Consider the following 22293-nt stretch of genomic DNA (forward strand, 5'->3'; position numbering starts at 1 on the left):
GCTAGCTGGCTAAAGCAGTCGGAGTGAGAAAGACAGACACACACAGACAGACAGTCTGGGGTCGAACTGCGCGCTTAGTGCCAACACTATCACACAGATTTTACTGAATCACATCCATTTTACTCTTTACCCTCGTGGTGAGTATTTTGTTCAACAGACGTTTTTTTCCTCCATTTTTCCTTCCTTGTTTTGTTTTTTGGATTTTGTTTTTAATTTTTCTCCACGATGCCTTTTCTCTTTTGCGGGTGGATTTGACTTAGCAAGGGGAAGGGGAGAGCTAGCTGCAGCCATTTAGCATAGCTGGGCTGGTTGCCAAAGGGTGAACTGTGTTTTTTTTTTTAAGAAATTCAACATTTTGGACTGACTTGCAGATTTTTCATGTGTTTTTATTTTAGCTTTTTCTTTTTTTGCAACCCATAGTTATATTTTTCTTCCAACAATTCGGAAGTGCATTGTATTTTTGGCAGCTTTTCAACCACATCACCAGCTAACGTCTTAGCATCTGGCTGACGCCGTTAGATTTCGGTTTTGTTTGACAAAATGGCTAACGGCTTCATGTCGACCCAGTTCATTCGGTGCATTAACGTTATCATGTAATGCAACTGTTATGTGGCAGTATCTTTTTTTAAATTGGTGGACACTGGAAACAAAGCATTCATTGACGATTGTTGGTTTCAGTGCAACTGGTAAAATGGTGGTTGTCTGGCGGCAGCTGGTTTTTGTGTCCACGCAGGGCCTGGTTGCTTGCTTTAACCAACCAGAACCTGCAGATGGCGCCGTTTGTCTAGGATAAAGATATAATTGTGTCTTTATTCTAGGCTTAGAGTATATATGAAGATTCTAGGTCTACGGTCACGGCCTGTGACTGTGGGGAGGATCTTTTTTCATTGCCCGATTTTGTCCACAGGTGTACTAGTGTGAGCTGTTTTTGTGGAATCGATTTTTCCTCAAACATTTTTCCTTCCCCTTTTTGAGGTGTTTTCTGACATTGGGAATTTTGGACTGTTTTGGGGGAATACATATTGTTACAAGCACACACAAACACACCATTAATTAAAAGATGATCCTGAAATACTATAATGCATTTTATCAATGGCTATATTTTATCATATTGAGACAGTCCTTAAGTTGCATCCCACACCTTGATTATGTTTATTTTCTCTGTTATATTTCCCCAACACATACCCTTGCCCAGAACATTATGGAATGAACAAAAATGGGACAATACGGTCTACACACATAGAGTGGGCTCAATTGTGGATTGTCCCTGGAAACAAGATTATAATTCCTTAAAATGTACCTTAAAAAGAATCCTCCAACAAATGACACAATTTTAGGACGTATTCACTTTGAACGGACATTAGCCATAGAGTTAGATATATCTAGGTGCTTATAATATGCCACAGAGCTGGCATTACTTGACTTGTGTGATGATGACTGCAATGCATGCACATTATGATGTGATGTAATTTATTGATTGGACATACTGAAATAAAAATGCATATCGTAAAAGATAAAGGTTAACCTAACCATAATTTCAAATGTTCTAAATCAAGCAATGGTCAACCATAGCGCTATGCATTACCAAATGTAGTGCAAGTATGTTAAGATTTGATTAAATGTGAAGCCCTTCATTGTTACACTTTATTAATTGCATTGAGAACTAAGGTCCCTTGAAGAGGAATTTAACTGAAAGGAAATTCATGTGACCAAGCTTTAAATCAAAACCACTCAAGTCTATGCTGTGTTTTACTTTGTCCTTAAAATTCTGAACATACAGTACAAAGTACTGAGCATTGTGTCATGAAGGCTAATAACCACATGGGAGCATATTAAGTCCACATGAGTAGGAAGTTAATTCCTACTAATTAATGGTCTAATCCCAGTTTAGCCTATATGCATTTCAGTATCAGATTTCACAACTGGATGTTAATTTAACTCAAAATGACACTCAGGAATTTACAGTCTAGACTCTGGTGTACAGGGGTCTACCTCCAATCAATACACCTTTTTTCCCATAATCATCTTAACAAATTTTCATTTCATTTTTAGACAAATGTTTAATTTCTTAATGACATGGATTTCCAATTCCAACCCTGAAAAGCTGAATATTCAGATCAGCATTTTCCTTCTGTCATAATTCATGTGAAATGGTCCACTCTATATGTACTGCCGTAAATATAAGATTTCTATCATTGACTTGTTTTGTTCCGTGTTCAACTTGTCCCATGAGTTGCCAGAAGCCTAACCAGGTCATATTTGGCAGCAGATAAACCCTGTACAACTTGACTGAGGTGTGTTTCCTGTCGCCTCAGTAGTATAAATCCCCTGGGAGTCCCGAGTGTGAAGGTCACCTTTGAGAAGGGTGCTGCTGCTATAATTTGCAGAGAGCAAACCCCAACCCAGCACAGCCCCTGAAACTACCAGCCCGACACAATCTCACCCACAGTGTCAAAGAACAGGCAGACGACGTCCCACCGCAAAGACGGCAGACGCCATGGAGTGAGTGATGGCCTCTTTAACTCCTTGTCACTGGGGCATGTTGGTGATAATACCTCTCCTGTTTTCACTGCTGCTTATCAGGACTCCCTAATGTTTGTGTGAACCTACATTTCACATTCTACATGTTTTCTGTCTGGATAAAACACACAAAACATAATGGATACTACTTCTTTTTTTAAATGTCAAGCATCACATGCATCTTCTATGATGGGTACCCCTTATTGACACCTTTTAAAATAGCATTACTGTCCAATCCAATGAGTTACACAGCACAATATATTTGTCTTAGCAGGGACATCTCCACCCTCATACTTGGCTTATTAAACAGACACCAGTTGTCCAGCAGCAGAACATCTGCTCTTATATCTCCATGATATAGATTATAGGCTGACACGGTAAATCCACATGAAATATAATGAAGTTATAGCATACACTTCACACATGACACAAAAAAGGGGTACATAATAGTAACGGCACATGGGTGCAGATTAAAGTCAATCACCACGGTGGGGACTGAGGATAACTTCTATGTTTTTGGCCTTTCTGTTTTCTAGAGAATTCTTGGATCAGTTTGCCTTCGTCTCCAGCAGATGAACAACATTCAACATGTTCAGCATTCTGATCCAGTGTTGACACGCTTTGTGTATTCATGATGGCCGTTTATTCTTCCAGGGCAACTAGGCTGAGCAGCTTAAGCACCACCCAGCTTCACACTCAACACGCACCCCTGGGAGTGGACATCCACTGAGAAAGCACAGCCCTTTGCTTCTCCTAAAAATGAGTTTTACAATCTTCTCCCTCTCGCTCTCCACTTTCTGTCTCTCCACTCTAGTCGCTCACCCACCACCGCCAGCCTGATGGCCAGCAACGTCACCAACAAGACAGACCCGCGCTCTCTCAACTCGCGGGTCTTCATTGGCAACCTCAACACTCTGCTGGTGACCAAGGCTGATGTGGAGGCCATCTTCTCCAAGTACGGCAAGATCGTGGGCTGCTCCGTCCACAAGGGCTTTGCCTTTGTGCAGTACTTCAACGAGAGAATCGCCCGCGCTGCTGTGGCCGGCGAGGATGGGCGCATGCTCGTTGGACAGGTCCTTGGTAAGGACATTCAATCGGACCATATTAAAGCTTAGACCAGTGGTTCTCAAAGTGGGGTCCAGGGACCCTCAGGGTTTCCTTGAGGGGGTTCCAATAATCCTTTAAGGCCTGTACATGTTGGGGTTCTGGGTGTCCTTGAAATTTAAAACGTTTGAGAACCACTGCCTTAGACCTTTTTGTACTTTTCCTCCAAAAAATGCAAATCAGAGTGATGTTTAATGTCCTGTGATGTCCTGCTCCTCAGACATCAACCTGGCTGGAGAACCCAAACCCCACAGGTCCAAGACCCCAGGCACAGGAGGCAAGCGTTCAGCTGGAGACATGTATAGGTTAGCTCCCACACCCCTCCATGGGCCACTTTAGGACAAACCCTTTTGTCACATCCATGGTTCAGTCATATTTTCCATTTCCTCATCCTGTTTATTTTCCTCTCCAGCAGCGGTTCTTCCTTTGAACTCGACTACGACTTTCAGAGAGATTATTATGACAGGTGAGGAGAATATTTCAGATTTATTCATGAAATAATATTTCTTTTTATAACACACTTTACATTTGAAACTAATTGATTGAAATATGTATTAACAGTTTGCAGAATTACAGTACAATTCAAGCACAACTCAATACAAAGACTGTTAACTGTGAGTGGATGACCCAATAAAGCATTACACTTGTTCAATTCATCAAAACATTTAGAGACGTACAAATATACACTTCAATAAAGTCAAAGAGCAGAACGGGAATTCATCATAAAGGAGGTAAAAAGGGGAAAGAAAAAGGGGTGGGTGGGCAGGGGGGATTCAGATTTCACGGGGGCCAGTTTCGAATTGCAGCCGTCTGTAGGTGCCCTTTTGAGAGGGGATTTGAAGGAGTCAAGGGATCCTTTTAATCTCTTTAAAAGGACAAGATCTAAAAAGTCCAACTAGGCAAATGCCTTGTTAAAAAGGAAGGTCAGGTGATCGGGGAGGGCATTCCACAGCCGAGAAGCAGCTGCGCAGAAGGTCCCGTCCCCCATTGTGCGGAAGTTAGTCATTTTGCATTTGAGTGTGTTTGAAGTACCAGAGCGGAGGAAGCGAGTGGAGGTTGGGGGTTTAATGAGTTCCTTTAGGTACGTTGCTGTGGATGTACTGATGGGTGAGGAGGCAGACCTTGTATTCTATCCTGAAGGAGATGGGAAGCCAGTGCAGGGAATGGAGTATGGGTGGGATATGTTCGTATTTCCGCGCTCTCATCAGGATCCTAGCAGCACTGTTCTGAATGTACTGGAGCTTCCCTAGCTCTTGCTAGAAGTGCGGGATGAGAAGTGTGTTGCAGTAGTCGACCCTTGAGGAGAACAAGGCGGAGACAAACGCCTCTAGAGAAAATGATAACCAATGGCGTCATGGGTTTCCATGTGCTCCGCTTTCTCTTGTTTCCATGTGCTCTGCGTTCTCTTTTTCTAGAGTGTACTCGTACCCGTCCCGCGTGCCCCCTCCCCCGCCCCCACTGTCGCGTGCCGTCATCCCACCCAAACGTCCACGGGTCAGCATCAGTGGCGGCGGAAGCAGACGCGCCAAGACCAGCTTCTCGTCTTCCTCCAAGAGCAGCCAGCGGACATCCTCATCCAGAACAAGTACATTCCACGTTGACATGACATTCCTGATATTAATAAACACTAGTATGGACTAAAATACTAAATTTTACTAAACAGTGTAGTAGAGCTTTGTTGTCTTCTGTAGCCAGAGGATGTGTGTTGGTTGAATAAAGCAGTGATTTTCAAGTGGGGTCTTGGGTTATTTGGGGGGGATTGAACAGTGTTTATTCATTCTGAATTGACCCCTCCCTCACTCCAGTGAAGGTGGATGAGCTTCAGACCATCAAAAGGGAGCTGACCCAGATCAAGAGCAAGGTGGACTACCTGCTGGAGAGTCTCGAGCGCATGGAGAAGGACCACAACAAGAAGTCAGGTAAACTGACAGACGGCAAATATACGCTATCTTTGAAACACTCTCAGTTGGGGTACATTTTACCCTATTATTCTAATTACTATGTCTATGTAGTATGCGATTGCTACCTTAAGGGGTCATGGGGGAAATGCACTGTGCAGAGGAACATGTCAACATGGTTTAGAGTTGATACAGAGAACACTATCTAGCACCCTCTGCTGGTCACATTTAAGTCCCCACACTGCCAGCATACTTTAACAGGACAATCAGTATAATGGCACTAACGCAGATCTACAAGCTGTAAGTTTGCAGATTGGCTATGTTGGGCAGAGTGTGTGTGTGTGTGTTCCAAGTGGAGGGAAAACTCAAGGAAGGTCCAGTTTATTAAGGCTAGAGGGTTTAAGTGGTTAACAGTCGGGTTTCTCTGAGACATTCTTATACTTTTGTCTATTCAAAGCATCTTGCTTGGTATCATTTCCACAGAGTCCAAGAGTCCGAAGCCAGAGCCAGGGGAGGTGACATCACCCCATCATTCCAGCAGCAAGAAGGATGAGAGCATAAAGAGAGAGCGGGAGAACCAGGACATGAATGACTCCGAGGAAGAGGAGGAAGAAGATGAGAGAGACCTGCTGGAGGAAGAGGAGGAGGTGAGAGGGAGATTTTTGTACTACTATAAATGCCCCACGTCTTTGTACGTACGTTTGTAATCCACTCGAAAACCGTTTGCCTCACCGACTTCAAATTTGACACACGTATTCCACACCACCACAGGGAGTGCAGTGCCCGGTGTCGAGTCTCGGAGTCGACTCTGGTTGTCCAGAACCACCACAAAAGGCTCTGGTCAGTGGACCTAATGAGCCTAAGTCCCCTCACCTGTAGAATTTCCCATCCTCTGCCTCAACCAATTGATTGCCATGGCAACCCCACATCTGCCATTTCATTACTTAACCAGTCCACTTTACACAGCACTCTTCAGAGACTGTTCAAACGGGTGACAACGTGTACAATATGACAACGGGTATTGCATACTAAGTACCAAGTAGGCCAGTGGCCGACAGGCACAGGTCTAGTAGAACATATTCTGTTTTATTTTATTTTTGGGTTGTTCTATCCTTCTGCACGGTACTCCTTGCTGTTCGCGCATGCGCGCTGCTGTTCACTTCCCTGTTTAGCGCTCAGAAAGAAAGGCTCGCTACGCGTAATCTAGGGAGCTCTCCGTGGTTTTGACCAGATGGCTATACGTCTTCATTTCTGACTTCAACATGCCTCTCTTCCGCCATATTAACGCATCTAGAGAGACTTTATCGTAATCATCGTAAGGTAAGCTTCTATTTTGAAAGAAATCCCGGCGCTGATTGTGTGATGTTGAAGAGATTTACAATATGACATGCCCAAAATCGTTCTGCCGTCTTAAAAGTTGTTAAACAGGCAAAATAATGTTGCATCATGTTTTTTCTCAAACGGGGGGCCACACAGTCCTAGCTTAAAAAACTGACAGAACATTAACTTCCCATAACTTCGTTCTCTGAACCATTATCTATCGCCAACCCTACAGGTGAAGAGTCAAGACAGAGAGGAGGAGGAGGAGGAAGAGGAGGAGGAAGGGGAGCACGTGGAGAGAGACGATGAGGCCGACAGTCTCAACGGAGAAGAGGACTCCTAGAAGAACCGCACCGCCACTCTCCACCACACATCCACAGCTTCCATAGCGATCATGGACTCTTGTTGTAATGCCTACATCGCCATTGCAGATTTAGGAGAAAAATAGAAAGGACGCATACACTCAAGCATGGTGAATCTCCACACTAATGATGTTCCATTGTTCCATAAGCCTCGTTTGATTTTACCTTTTAGTTTTTTCTTGTTTCTTTTATTACAGTTGTCTGCTATTACTGGCTGTATGTTTTTGAAGAAATTATGTGTGCCGTTATTCATCGTCTGTCCAGCGGGGGTGGGGCGCGACAGGAACATATATATGGACAATAACTGTTCTGTTAGAAACCACAGCTTGAAGAAGAAATGCGATCACGGGAGTTCATCTACAAAGTACCGATGACGTTAAAGAATTAAATGTGTGTTTTGTTGGGGTTTTTTTGTCCGTTGAAAGGTTTAATTTGTTCTGTATTATCATGTCACTGTTTTTTATACTATTTCAGTCTCAGTTGAACTGTAATAAAATATTGCAATAAAATATTAAAACTGGCTAACTGTTTCCTGTTTACTGAAGTGTGCTTGTCATTTGTAGTAAAGAAACTAGTCTGATCAGTAATCAAAGTATAATCGATCTGGTGTTCCTGTTTTATTTTGTTAAGTTATGGGAAAAGGAGTTTAAATGAATTACAAGTCTGGGAAACATACAGGGCTCATATGGCAGTATCTGACATAAGCTGACATTCGATTAACTAAACTCATATTTATAATGGCACTTGGATTGATTTGCCTCAATAAATTTGGCATACTGTTATTTGTATATTCGATGGGTACTTGGGGATTTGTAAATGGACATTTTAACCCATTCTGACGATCAGATTCTAAAAATGTCTTCGAAATCCTGACAGTTTTCTGAAAAAGCTATGTTTCTATGTCAGTCGTTCTTCGATTTTTCAAAAATAGCAGACCTACAAGCTCGTGGCGCGCTACGAGCTTGTAGGTCTGCTATTTTTCAATAGCTAAAGCATAACATAATGCTAACACCAAAAGGGGTTCCCGCCCAAAATGGGTTAAAATAAGAAGTAAACATTGTGTTTAAAATAAGGTGTATGTGGTTAAGAATAATGCTCTGGTTATATAAAATCACTCATGTCCTCAAGTATTGTAGTGTTGCCAATGGTATTGACAACCGTCAAAATAAAATTTAAACTTGAGATACATACATTGGATTAGTTTCTAAAATGAATCTTGTCTAAAACAAAATGAGCTCCATACAGAGGAGAAAAAAGGTAAAATGAATTGCTTTAATGATCCCATAAATTGGGATTGGCATTCAAATTAATCTGTGATCTTATGTAATTTTCACATAATGGTTTCAAAATAATTTGCATACATTACATTGTTTTACATACCATGTGAAGGCAATATAGACGTAGGCATCCTTTTCTCTATTATAGTACAGTAATGCATAATAATGGCATCTAGATCAGATCATAGATTGTTACGAGACGTGCAAAGTTGTCTGGAAGGCATAAAAACAGAAACATACATGGTATTGTCAGATTTGTCACATGGGACAAACTACTGAAAGTACATCCATATTTTTTTTTTCAAGATATTTTTTGGGCCCTTTTGCCTTTATTGATAGAATATAGATATACAGTAGCTTGACAGGAAACGGGGAGAGAGATGGACACACACACACACACACACACAGCAAAGTTCGCCGGGATCGGGACTCGAACCCGTGACACATGCTGGATTACCTGTCAAGGTGCCTGGACCACTAAACCGGCCCAGGCCATCTCAAGTACTATTTGACTCAGCTGTTCTTTCAACTCAAGATGATTTTCACAGTGCCCATCATTTAAAATTAGTATCACAAAAGAACATCTGCCTAATTCATATTCATAATATTATTCATATATTCAAATAGTAGGCATCCATAGATTGTTAACTATCAGTTTCTCTGTAGAAGTTCTTCCCTATATCTTCCCTACTGTACTTCATTGTACTTCATGATCTTCTTCTCAGCACATCTGGCACATCTGGCAATATCACGGTCCACAGCAGGAACAGCACAGCTGATCACACAGAACGACATTGATTGATGAATTACTAACTTTTTTGTTAGGCTTTTTTACACTTAAATAATCATTAACTCCATTTGTAAAGCACGTTTGAAAACAAAATGCAAAGTCCTGCACACAGATACAGCAAATACGTTAATCCCATCTCAAATATATGTGTATTTTGGCCCCATTTACACTGGCAGACACATCTAGCCTGAATCAGATCTGTGCCACATCGAGATTGAAATCCGATTGGTTTAAATGAGTCCAACATGTCACATGACTCATTTAAACAAATCAGATTCCAATGTCGATGTGGCTCAGATCTGATTCAGGCTGGATTCAGCTGCCAGTGTAAATGGGGCCTAAGTGTGATCGGCTTAAGCCACTATGGATAAGCTTACTAACTGGACTTCCAAGTTCCAATTTCCCATGGGCCTGTGAATCACCACTGGCCCTTAGTTGCATCTGCAGTATTAGCCTACCTGGTGCTGGTGGAGAAGCACTGCCACACCAATGGCACGTTTTTGTCTTTTCCATGTGTCTGGGAGCAGGCCCCATGACAGCAGGTATGTCCCTTTGCACAACTACATTGTTGGCACCAAGGTTTGCTGAAGATAGAACAAACAATAATAATATTAAGACATCAATTTACTTTGACAGTTTGAGATGGATAAAGTTTGAACATGCATGTGTACATGCATGTGTGTGCAATTGCATGCAGTCGTGCACATGTTCACTAACATCTATTCATATCTGTGTGTGTGTGTGTGTGTGTGTGTGTGTGTGTGTGTGTGTGTGTGTGTGTGTGTGTGTGTGTGTGTGTGTGTGTGTGTGTGTGTGTGTGTGTGTGTGTGTGTGTGTGTGTGTGTGACTTGTGCGTAAGTGCTTATCTTACTGCAATTGGTTGTCCCGTTCCCCAGGTTGTTTATCTGTACAGTGTACACACACATTTGTTATTATACCATTATGACTTGTGGTCGTTTTCATTCAAGATCAAATTGACGCTAAAATAAATTGTCACTACAGGATGGTTATAATGTTTGTGTGTCTTACTGTGTAGCGATCTATAACACTGTGACTGTGCACATCTCAGCACCCACTGAGCATTGTGAGCATATACCTGTGTTTTGGTGGCAAGAGAGAGATCTGTTCCATGTATGCCTGGAGCCAGGCAGACGATCACCGTGGCAACCAGCAACATCAGTTCTCTGGTCATTCTTAAGCAGAAGAGGGCTAACAATGAAAACTAAAAGTTAAAATCACACTATCAAAATATACAAGACAAATATAAACATCAGAAAATATATGAAATTACTCTACATGAAACAATAGTAACCTACAATGAAATTGAAAGTTAGAAACAAGGGCTTGTATTAGAGCTTCTTAGTGGCTCTAAGGCAGTGGTGGAAAGTAACACAGTACATTTATTTAAATACTGTACTTAAGTACAATTTTGAGGTATTTGTACTTTACTTGAGTATTTCCAATTTCCAATACTTTTACTTTTAATCCACTACATCTCAGATCCAAATATTGTACTTTTACTCAACTACACTTAGTTGTACTACTAAACTACTAAACTTTAGTTAGGCCTACTAGTTTTTTTGTTTTTTTGTACTATTTCTTATTTATTTTGTATTAATGGTGCATCATAGTGCACCATTAATATGAATTGATTTAGATGACTTGACTGGACTGGACTATGACGGACTAACAGTTTATGCCATGCCATGTTTCTTTCTTTTCTTTTCCTTTGTTGACACTGCTGTGTGTTATGGTTGCACTAAATAAAATTTCATATGTTTCATACAGTGACAAATAAATATCTTATCTTATCTTATCTAGTTACTTTGCAGATTTTGATTATCATACAAAGCATACATTAACCACTTCAGCCCTATAGTAGGCCCTATACACATTTCAGCCATTTGAAAATTGCCGATCTACAAGCTCACGATGCGTCGCAAATATAATATCTTTATACATTTGAAAACTATTGGTACAAATGTTGGTCATACATTTGGGATTTCCTTTTATTTTGAAGTGTACCATAGCATAAAAAAGTGACTGAATAGATTTTATTTTAATACTATACTATTATGGAAGATTGTGATCTTAATCTGGTTCCACATGACGATTATTATTGCACCCAAGACCAACCAACTAAACAACTAAATAACTGACGTTACAATTATCAATTTGTTGAGTAAACTGCACATCAGGTTTCTGTAAAGTAAATTGTCAACATATTACACACGTCTTTGCTGCACTTACCTGTGTTTTAAGATCAGTGATCGCTGAATTCTCCTTGGTTCCTCTCTGCCTGTCTACCTGTGTTTAATTCATGTAGATGTGTTAAACTAGATCTTTATATGGCGGATGTTTAAGGTGCCGAAGTGGGTGGAGCTACTGGATAGCTAGCCTGGCATTGTCAGAACTTCATGCTCCCACGTTATCAGTCTGGTAATGCCAGGCTGATAGCATCATTTTGAACTGGGGCCATGCAGGTGGGGATTTCAAGCTATTTAAACCTGCTTTGCCATTCCCATGAGGAAGCTTTCTACATTATTGTGTGCTCGCTTCAGCTTAAAAAGGCTGAGCTATTTTATGACTTCCATTGCTGAATAGAATGATGAGGATGTTGGATATAGATAGAAAAGGCAATTCTGAATAGTAGGCTATAATGAATCCATAACTCGATGTCTGGGCCGGTCCAACTAATTAGCAAAGTATACATTTTAGGCCGGTCAGCATTTCAGAACTCTACTCAGGGCAAGACCACTAAACTGGTAGCTTGTACAATGAGGCTGGATTATCCTGACCTGCACAGCCTGGATTCTGTCTGAAGAGGGAAGTCACTGGATTGAGTTCACTCGTGAGAACGATTGCTTCCATTTTCGCATTGCAACTTTTCAGGAATAGAAAGCCTGCATTTTCTATTAGTTTGGATTCCCCATCAATGATGTCACTGGTGTACGGGTTTCTGAACTATGGCCAGGACTCATTTTATACTACAAACTATAATGGTTGGAATGGACATCCCACAAGTTATCTTGGCCACTTACATTTCTTTCTTTCTTTTTTTCTTTTTTGGGCCAGGCTCCCAACTTTGATTGATTCCCATGAAGTTTCCCATGAGAGTTGGGTTGGTACAAATCGAGAGGTGTTGTTAGTAGACAACTATATGAACAGATTTATGAAGAAATATATTGGTAAGCATTTATTTTGCGGATTGGTCAAACAATGGGCTAATCCTTTTTGGACGCAAATGCAGGAACTGAGACCTCAAAATAAACGCAGGACATCAATAAAGACAGTTAACGACAACCGACAACTTTACAGTACATCACAAGCCCAAAAAACACTAACCACATCATTCTATAACAATGACTTGTTGTCACCCTGTTGTGTTTTCATTTGTTCCTTGTTTCTTTTGGGTTTTACTTTACTTCCGTGTATCTTTTATTTTGCAGTAATCTAGATTTTCATATATTACATTATATTACATTACTGGAAAAAATGTATTTGTTTTGAATTCATGAAAAATGTAGCTTCTTTTGGGAATGTTTTTAGAAAATGTTTTTAAATAATAATTCAAAACAAAACAAAATATAGGAAACAAAAAAAATAAAGGAACCCATACAAATATGTCTGTGACCCTCAAATGGGTCCCGACCCACTGTTTTGCACTAGGCAACCACAATTTGACATTGAGTCCAGAAAAAAACTAAGTCTATGGTCTTTCCATCAGGACATTCAAACGTTTGGTTTGTTAAAACATTTTGAAGAAGAAAAAGATACATTGATCTTATATCAAGAACAAAATGGGCTCCATACAGAAAAAAAAGGCTAAACTAGTTAATTGTTATTCATCATTAATTAATGATCCCCATTGAGATTGATGTGTGATCTTCTGTAATCATTGTCATTTTTACATAACGGTTTCAAAATAATTTGCCTACATCCTGGGTTAGTTCACATTGTTACATACCAAGTGAAAACAATTATAGACAGGCATATCCTAAGCATATCTCTATTATATAGTATATCCTAAGTTCCTAACAATGCGTTATAATATGATCATAGATATAGATAGATATATTTACACGTAGACATGTGGATACCGCAATTGCTGTTAATTGGAGCTGCCTCCTATTGTTCCTCAACGTTTGGTCCACAGACCACCAAATGTCCAAATGGACTTACGGATCTGTAACTCTGAGAGTTACAGATCCGTAAGTAGTAAGTACAAATGGAACATATTTGAGTGCATGTTGTTTTTTCATCTTTCATCAACATCTTTGTCAGGGCTAGAGGTGACTTTCACAGTGCCCATCATTTAAAGATACTAACACAAAAGAGGACCTGCCTAATTCATATCCATAATCATATATTCAATAATATACAGTACATCCATAGAAGTTTCTCCTTAGTTTCTTCCCTTATTGTCAAACTTCATTGTACGGTATCCCAATGATGTCCAATGATCTCCATTAGGTCCTCAGAACAACTGACCACATCAGGGCACACAGCAGGAACAGCACAGCTGATGGGAACACAGAATGACATTCAATGATGAATTACGGTATCATTAACTCAATTTATAAAGCAATGTCCTGTCCTGCACACAAAACGAAAAAATAAAGCAAATAACCACAAATAATCCTGTCTCTCCACATCAATATGCTTTCTCTCTTCTCTTAAATACAAAATATGTATACTATAATAATACTATATTCAATGCCAGACAGTGTTGCGGGCCGGAAATAGCTTGTAGATTGTCTATTTTATTTAACATTTCCATGGGCCTCACCACTGGCTGCAGTGTTAACCTACCTGGTGCTGGTGCAGAAGCAGCTGCCATGGTGGTTGGTGCTACCATGGTGGTTGGTGGTGCTACCGTGGCTACGTTGCTGGTAGGATCGTTCAGATCAAGTGCAGCTGTACGCAGGACTGTTTTAATGGCACCAAGGGCAAGGGTTGCTGAAGACCGAAACAATAGTACTATTAATTAGACATCGATTCACTTGACAATTTGAGGCTGATAAAGTTTTCAACTATGAATATGTGTGTGTGCATGCATGCTTCCTTATTTGCATTTGTGCTACCACTTGCTAATACTTAAACAACCATTGATATTATTGTGTGTGTGTGTGTGTGTGTGTGTGTGTGTGTGTGTGTGTGTGTGTGTGTGTGTGTGTGTGTGTGTGTGTGTGTGTGTGTGTGTGCGTGCACGTGCGTGCGTGCGTGCATGCGTGTGTGAGTACGTTCATTATCATATTATCTATATCAGTATGTGTCTGTGCGTAAGAGTGACTATTGTATGCATATGCTTATCTATGTTTGACCTATGACCTATCTATGTTTGACCTATCTATGTTCTATTTTGAAAATGTGTTTTTTTTTCTATCAAATTGTTTTTTAAATGTTTCCATGGTCATGTTTTCTCTTGTTCTCTGGGCTGGTTGTCAAACTTCCGAGCTCTGGTAGAGCAACTACACGAGCCTCCACAAGTGGTAACTGTATTCCCAGGTGTAACAACTCACTCGGACAGTCTGCCTTCTCAATAAAGGGGCAAACCTTTGGAACTCCTTGCCTATATGGTACTAAAACTAGAGACGGGCGGTAACGTGTTCTACAGAGGACTCAAACTATGGTTGGAATCAAATCAACTGTGCTCACATGTATAGTTTCTGACTGGTTATCTGAGTGATTATCTTTACTTTACTTAATTGATTTGTAGGTTAATGTAATGGGTATTGTAATTTTGATGTAAATATTATTAGTATAGTATATTATTAGATTTCTATGCACTTGCATGTACTTTGTGTAAACAATTGTTTTTAGTATAGGTAGGTCATATTTGTATAGAAAGGCCTAACCAGGGACTGGGGTTGCAAATTGGCCTTGGCTATAAACCCTATCTACTGTACAACGCAACGGTTTAATGTTTTTACAACTTGATACATTGTTTTTTGTATTGTGCCTGTTAAATAAACGTATAATAATAAAATATGTGAGATGTATAGGGCAGGCTATACTTACTGCTATTGGTGGTCCCTTTCCCCAAGACGACACTCACGACAGTGACATTGGAGGACGATGCATTGTTGGCCCTAGGAACTTTGAACTCACATTGAATCATGCTTCCATTTACAGAGCCACGGATCTCCTTCACCATCTATGATAAAGATGGTCAACTCTTTATCATTATTGTTGCTATGAATAAATAGAGCAAGCCAGTGTCACAGCTCTTACACATGCAAGACCTCACCGTTTCTACTGGAGTGAGTGTAGAACCATTTTGTAGAAGCATTGTACGGAAGAAGAACATGCTGGTGTTCTGAGCACATACAAAAACCATTGTATCCTAGACAGACAGACAAACAAACAAAGAAGGAAGTAATGAACAACTGGAAATGCTGGAATCACAGGTTGTCTGCGTGAGACGTACCAGATCAGTTTAGTGTTCTGCGTGCGTGCGTGCATGCGTGTTACCATAGATCCGTGCATAGTGAGTCCCATGGCTATATATCCAGTGGACATCCCACTGAGCCCTATATGAAGGTAAGGCATAGAAGCGTTGGCATGGACCATTATGGAGGTGAACGCACAGTCACTGGTCTCCGCTGGATCACAGTCATCTGGTGTCTCAATGCACAGTTTAGTCTCCCCACAGCCTGTACGACTGATGTTAACCTGGTGTACCACACGCACACACACACACACACACAATCATCCCAGTTTTCATTTACCAATTTAACATTTTTTTTCACTATACTATACTATACTACCATGGGCATGCAGGTATTTCAAACTAGATTAAAATTGATGTGTCAATCGTGGCTACTCTTTCAGTATGCTGATGTTCCAGGAGGTGATCCAGTGCTGCTGTTAGTTGTTAGTAGCACTCTGAGCAGTGGTGGGAAACATACACACATCAATACCGCAATATAGAAATACTCCAGAATATAGTAAAAAGTAAAAGTCCAGAATTACAAATTTACTTGGGTAAAAAGTACAAAAGTATTGGTATCAAAATGTACTTAAAGTACCAAATTATGTACTAATTATGCAGAATGTCCTATTTAAAGTTTTCAAATGTCGAAAAATCTAATGAAATTAGCAGATCTACAAGCTCACAATGTGTCACAACGTTATGCATTGTGAGCTTGTAGATCAGCTATTTCCAAATGGCCGAAATGCATATAGGGCTGAAGTGGTTTTGTAATAATAATCTTAATCTACAAAGTAGCTAGTAACTAAAGTTTTCAAATAAATGCAGTGGAGTAAATTTGCCTCTGAGATGTAGTGGAGTAGAAGTAAAAGTACTGGAAAGTAAGTAAAGTACAAATGACTCAAGATTGTACTTAAGTACAGTACTTACGTAAATGTACTTAAGAAACTTACTACAGAAATGGTACTATATATTAGTGAACATCAGTGAAGATATACTGTATGGTGATATTGTTGGGGGGGATAAGGGAAGTTTGAACCTTAACAGTTGTGCTATAACTATACCACTCAGCCCCCACTGAGCAGGTTGTCAGGCTGTCAGGTTGTCAATACCTGTAAGTTAGAGGCAAACGAGAGATGACTTGTTCCATGTATGCCTGGAGCCAGGCAGACGATCACCGTGGCAACCAACAACATCAGTTCTCTGGCCATTCTTAAGCAGAAGAGGGTTAGCGGGCAAACAAAAGAGTAAGCAAACATGTAAATAGAAGCAAATATTGTCATTCTTTATTTGGATCCAGCTTCCTCAAAGTAGTTGCTATAGTCTTCCTGCATGGGGCCCACACAAAACAGTAAAACCAAACAAAGGTTACAATCAAACTGCATCAAAAGAGAAAAAGATCTGAAAACATGTAAAATGACTATGTATGAAACAATGAAAATAGAAAGCTATTAATGTGAAATAACGTTACAAATAAAGGCTTGTTCCAGACCCTCTTAGTGGCTCTGGGCCAGGGTAAAATATTTGTCATACGTTTGATCTCCTGATATTTTAAAAGCATACCATAGCAGTGTATGCTTTATTTTAATTTACAGACATCGATCACATTTGAATTGTCCCACATTATCATTTACGATAAGAATATGATGATGATATGATTATTATGATTATTATTTTATTGCACCCAAAACAAACTAGGACTAACTAATTAAATAAATAAATAAAGTAATGTCAGAATTGTCAATTTGTTAGTTTGTCTGCAATGTAGTATAATTGGTCTCAGTACATCTGATGAGAAAATCATTCTGTTTCATTGTTAGTACTAATTAATATGTTGATATATGATGTAATGCCAATATATTACACAAATGACAAATCTTTGCTCCACTTACCTGTGTGTTAAGATCAGTGATCTAGTATCCTGATGAATTGTCCTTGGTTGTTCCTCTCTGCCTGCCCACCTGTGTGTAATTAATGCACATCTGTTACATATTAGATCTTTATATGTCTGGTGGTTAAGGTGTCCAAGTGGGCGGAGCTAGTCGAGAGCATCATTCTGAACTAGGGCCAAGGTGGGACTTTGAGTGGGTGGTTAGGGTTACCTATTAAAAGCTATTTCAACCTGCTTTGTCATTCCCACGAGGAAGTGTTCTGCATTATTGGATATAACAGATACAACAGCATTACTCGAAAACTCACTGATTACTCACTTACTCACTGATTATTTCAGAAGTATAAGTCCTATTTAACAGTCCTTTATGTAAATGGTAAAAAAGTAATCAGCCCTGGGAAAATTACTTTCTTGATTATTCTTGATTTTCTCTGTTTGGTGTTTTGATAATGTTGAGAAGTTGAGAAAGTGTTAATTTGAGGTGTCAATAATGTGACTAGATTTTCACAGCCGTTTAGTGTGTGTAGTACGACTAGTACGTAATCCACGTAACTCAAAAAAAGTTCGTCCCGCCGACTTCAAATTTGAGTCTTGACACCACCACAGAGAGTGCACCAGCAGGCTCTGGACAGGGCCCAAATTAGCCAAATCACACCAACACCTGATCACCCCTAGATCTCCATATATGGAGCTGGCCTGTTCTGACATCACAATGCTGATCTGACATCACAATGTTGCGTGACCTCGCCCTAACTCGAGAACCGTTCGCCCCACCGACTTCAAATTGTCCAGAACCACCACAAAAGGCTCTGGTCAAGCTATGCCAGTGGACCTATAATGAGCTGAATCATTAGGGTCAATGTGGGTCAACGTGCAACAAGACATATCACACCGCAGGGACAACGCTAAACCCGTCTTGACCCTTTGGTGTAGTTAGAGCTCCCCTCACCTGTATATTCCATGACATCACATTGAGATTAGGCAACACACTTCATATTTGGGCATGCCTGACACAGAACTCCATATATAGGAATAAAGGGACACAGAGAGACAGATACAGAAATCTCCATATATGGGCATGAAAGGGACACAGACAGATGAGTGGAACGGGTACTCTGACACGGGTACAACGGGTATTGCATGGATCTCCAACTTCCATCGTTACCAATTCGGTGCTCTACAGACGGGCACCGGTCCAGTTCTCATAATGATAAAGGAACTGTTTTGGACATACGGTAGGAACGAAGGTTTCCACCCAATAGCCATGATATTCTGTTATGTTCACCAGAAGCATAAAGTCCATAAAGTTGCATAATAAATATTATTATTGTCATCATTGTCATGTGACAGGAAAAATGATACCGTTACACAACCACTGTGGGTATCGCCACAACACATCCACATGATGCTTTGACATTCCTCACAATGCAGTCACATTTTCTCAACAAGGAGGTGCAGGGAACTCAATTGAGCAACTTGAGATAAGATTCTACCGGTTTTACAACCCCTTGCCCAATTTAAGTAAGCCTTGCTGAGCCATGACGCCCAGGCAGGATCCTATCTCCTGTTTCTGTAGCATGAAGCTGTTCCTAATATATGTAGCATGTGACTGTTCGCCGATGACTCAGCACTGCTGGTCTCGGACAGGAACAAACTGCAGGTTGAAAAGGCTCTCAGCTCTGAACTCGGTAATATGCACCTGGCTCGAGTCAGGTTAAGATACCCATGTACCTGTCAGAGGGAGTGCAACAAACCATGTACAATCCAGATTCGGCACAAACAAGGGACTAAATTATTTTCGCTCCTATGCCACCAAAATGTGGAACGCCCTACCAACATTAAGACATGCGAATCCCTTGACTCCTTCAAAACCGCTCTCAAAGGGGCAAGGGCACCTACGGACGGCTGCAATTCGAAACTGGCCCCTGTAAAATGTGAATCCCCCCCCCCCCCACACCCCTTTTTCCCCTCACTGTAAATGTTTATTTTCCCTTTTTACCTCCATTATGATGAATTCCTGTTCTGTTCTTTGGCTATATAGAAGTGTCTATTTGTACGTCTCTAAATGTTTTGATGAATTGAACAAGGTGGACCCTCTTGTAAACAAGTGTAATACAGTCTTTGTATTGAGTTGTGCTTGAAATGTACTGTAATTCTGCAAACTGTTAATAAATATTTCAATCAATCAATCAATCAAGCAGCTTGATGTACAAGTAGTACACCCTCTGGACATGACTTAACCCCAATCCAACCCTTGATGCTGAGAGCCAAGCAGGGAGGCACTGGGTCCCATATTTCAGAGTCTTTGGTATGACCCGGCCAGGGATATTTGAACCCCAACCTTCCAGTCTCAGGGTCGACACTCAAACCACAAGGCCACTGGGTTTCTTTTTACCCATCTATAAAAGCAGTGTAGATTCTGTCTAACACAAACAGTAAATGCCATTGACAATGAATGGAGAATTGGCTGTCGGTATGTTGGTGGAAACTGGAAACCCTTGGCCAATAAGGGACCACCATTCTTGGTGACGTAACTAAGGTATGTTTCAAGGTTGGTATAAGATTTGATTAGAGCGCCCCTCACTTCACACGGGTGTGATTTTATTTTCTTACAAATCAAATTTGAATGTAGTGCAGTGGTTGTTATGTTGTGGCTGCATGGAGAGTTTAAGAAACTCTACCATGTTTGCTTCTTCACACTGGTTTTACTGGTTTCAAGAATGATGTTCTTGTGTCAATATAGTCTTTTGATCACTGTTTATCTTTGTCTGAGTGTTATTGGCAATGGTAGCAAGAGACAGGGAATCAGTTCGGAAGAGATACCAACCGAGAGAGAGAGAGAGAGAGAGAGAGAGAGAGAGAGAGAGAGAGAGAGAGAGAGAGAGAGAGAGAGAGAGAGAGAAAGAGAGAGAGAGAGAGATAGAGAGAGTCAGTGACTTCAGTTGTAGTGAAAAGAGTAGCACAAATTATACGTAATAGTAGTAGGCCTACTGTACACTGTATTGGCAATGCATAAAACACAATAAGGGATATTATTGGTCAATAAGGTTCTTAACCTGTGGACGAATCAGAAACTTGTCTACCAGTGTCATCATAGTGATTTTATATTTTGTATTTGACATGAGAACAATGGCTTCCATTATAGCATGCTCCAGGAATAGAAAGCCCGCTATTAGCTTGGATTCCCCATCGATGATGTCACTGATGGGTTTCTAAACTGTCCACAGCCCTTCTAAGAGACACAGACTGAGTAGAAAATAATGGTACCATATTATAATGAGCATTAGTGGGGAGTGGGACCAGTTATATGAAGATGGGTGAAGTGGTCCTTCAACCACAAGATAATGGGTGATTGGTGACTAGGATGACTAAATCCTAACAAACCAAATGTGGGACAAAGAGGATATGTTCATTTCATATTTATTTATTTCATTTCAGTTACGGTTTTACATGATTATATTTATTTTACTTTGTACTTATTTTTTTACATATTCCATAGCAGAAAAGAAAAGGAGCAGAAAGAAGATAAATCTTATTTATACCAGCCCCTATCATTAAAAAACATCTAATTGATGCTGCTACCAACCATACATTTTATATCACCATGATTACATCAAATAAAAAAGAAAGAAAACAACAAAGACAAAAGAACATAGAGCTCAACAAGAGAACAAACAAAAACAACGCTGAGGGAACAAAATATAAAATAACACTTTATCTAACCTTCTAATTCATATTTTATAATTTTTTTCCTTTTTAAACACTTTCTTTTTTTTTTTTTAAGATATTTTTTTTGCGGCTTACGCCTTTTATTGATTTTGTAAGGGACAGATAGTAGGCTGACAGGAAACGGGAGAGAGATGGGGGGATGACATGCGGTAAAGGCCGTGTCGGGTCCGGGAGTCGAACCCGCGGCACACCGCGACTGGATCACCAGTCCGGTGCCCAGACCGTTACGCTACGGCCTGGGCTTTAAACACTTTCTTAAACTGAAACACTGTTGTACTCTTCAACTCCTGGTTTTGTGAATTCCATAACTTTATACCTGTAACAGAAGTGCACATTTGTTTTAGTGTAGTCCGAGCAAACAGATGTTTAAAATCATGTCTTCTTCTAGGTCCTCATCCTCTGAGCTAAACACAAATGACTTCTGTAACTGTGTTGGTATTGGTAATGATCTGTTTTTCGCTCTGAACACCACCAATAATGTTCGTAATTCACACCTGATAACATAAAAAGCCTATTGGTGTGTGCTCTGAAATCTTCTTTATACATGATTCTTAACGCTCTTTTTTGTAACATAATCAAAGGAGTCAAATTACTCTTGAATGAGTTGCCCCATACTTCCAAACAGTAAATAAAATATGGTAAAACCAGTGTACAATACAACATCCTCAATAAATTCGTATCCAAATCATATTTTACTTTGTTCAAAATAAAAATACTTTTTGACACCTTGGCTTTTATATATGCTATATGATTTTTCCATGATAATTTCTCATCTAATATAACACCCAAAAAACCTAAATTCATTCACTCTTTCAATATTCACTCCATAGAGAGAATAATTTAATCCTTTTTCATATTAGAGAAAATCATAAACTTGTTTTTTTTTTTCAAATTCAATGATTCAATTCTTATTTTTATTAAACCATCTTTTTAATTTATCCATTTCATTTGTAATGCTTTCTGCTACAC

The 22293-nt window shown here is 40.0% G+C and overlaps 2 protein-coding genes across 3 annotated transcripts; one reads left to right on the forward strand and one right to left on the reverse strand.

The window, feature by feature from the left end:
* Nucleotides 1-7725, forward strand: LOC310870399 (heterogeneous nuclear ribonucleoprotein C-like). 2 transcript variants are annotated; one of them, XM_083781604.1, is made up of 9 exons: nucleotides 1-137; nucleotides 2316-2502; nucleotides 3335-3600; nucleotides 3845-3929; nucleotides 4037-4090; nucleotides 5040-5209; nucleotides 5430-5543; nucleotides 6006-6169; nucleotides 7078-7725. In XM_083781604.1, exons 2-9 carry the CDS (start codon nucleotides 2498-2500, stop codon nucleotides 7183-7185), a joined length of 966 nt encoding a protein of 321 aa, XP_083637730.1. In that variant the 5' UTR covers nucleotides 1-137; nucleotides 2316-2497; the 3' UTR covers nucleotides 7186-7725. The 2 variants fall into 2 exon arrangements, with proteins under 2 accessions (XP_083637730.1, XP_083637731.1); XM_083781605.1 differs by having other exon boundaries at nucleotides 4040-4090.
* Nucleotides 7726-13666: 5941 nt separating this feature from the next.
* Nucleotides 13667-17700, reverse strand: LOC310870400 (uncharacterized protein). The gene is made up of 7 exons (XM_083781606.1): nucleotides 17597-17700; nucleotides 16817-16916; nucleotides 15746-15946; nucleotides 15522-15617; nucleotides 15293-15428; nucleotides 14084-14230; nucleotides 13667-13793 (listed from the first exon to the last, which is right to left on the reverse strand). The coding sequence occupies exons 2-7, from the start codon at nucleotides 16913-16915 to the stop codon at nucleotides 13741-13743; spliced, it is 732 nt and encodes a 243-aa protein (XP_083637732.1). The 5' UTR covers nucleotide 16916; nucleotides 17597-17700; the 3' UTR covers nucleotides 13667-13740.
* Between the last annotated feature and the right edge of the window lie 4593 nt (nucleotides 17701-22293).

Source organism: Protomyctophum parallelum (genome assembly GCF_964188405.1).
Source record: "Protomyctophum parallelum genome assembly, chromosome: 14".
Taxonomy (NCBI): Eukaryota; Metazoa; Chordata; class Actinopteri; order Myctophiformes; family Myctophidae; genus Protomyctophum; species Protomyctophum parallelum.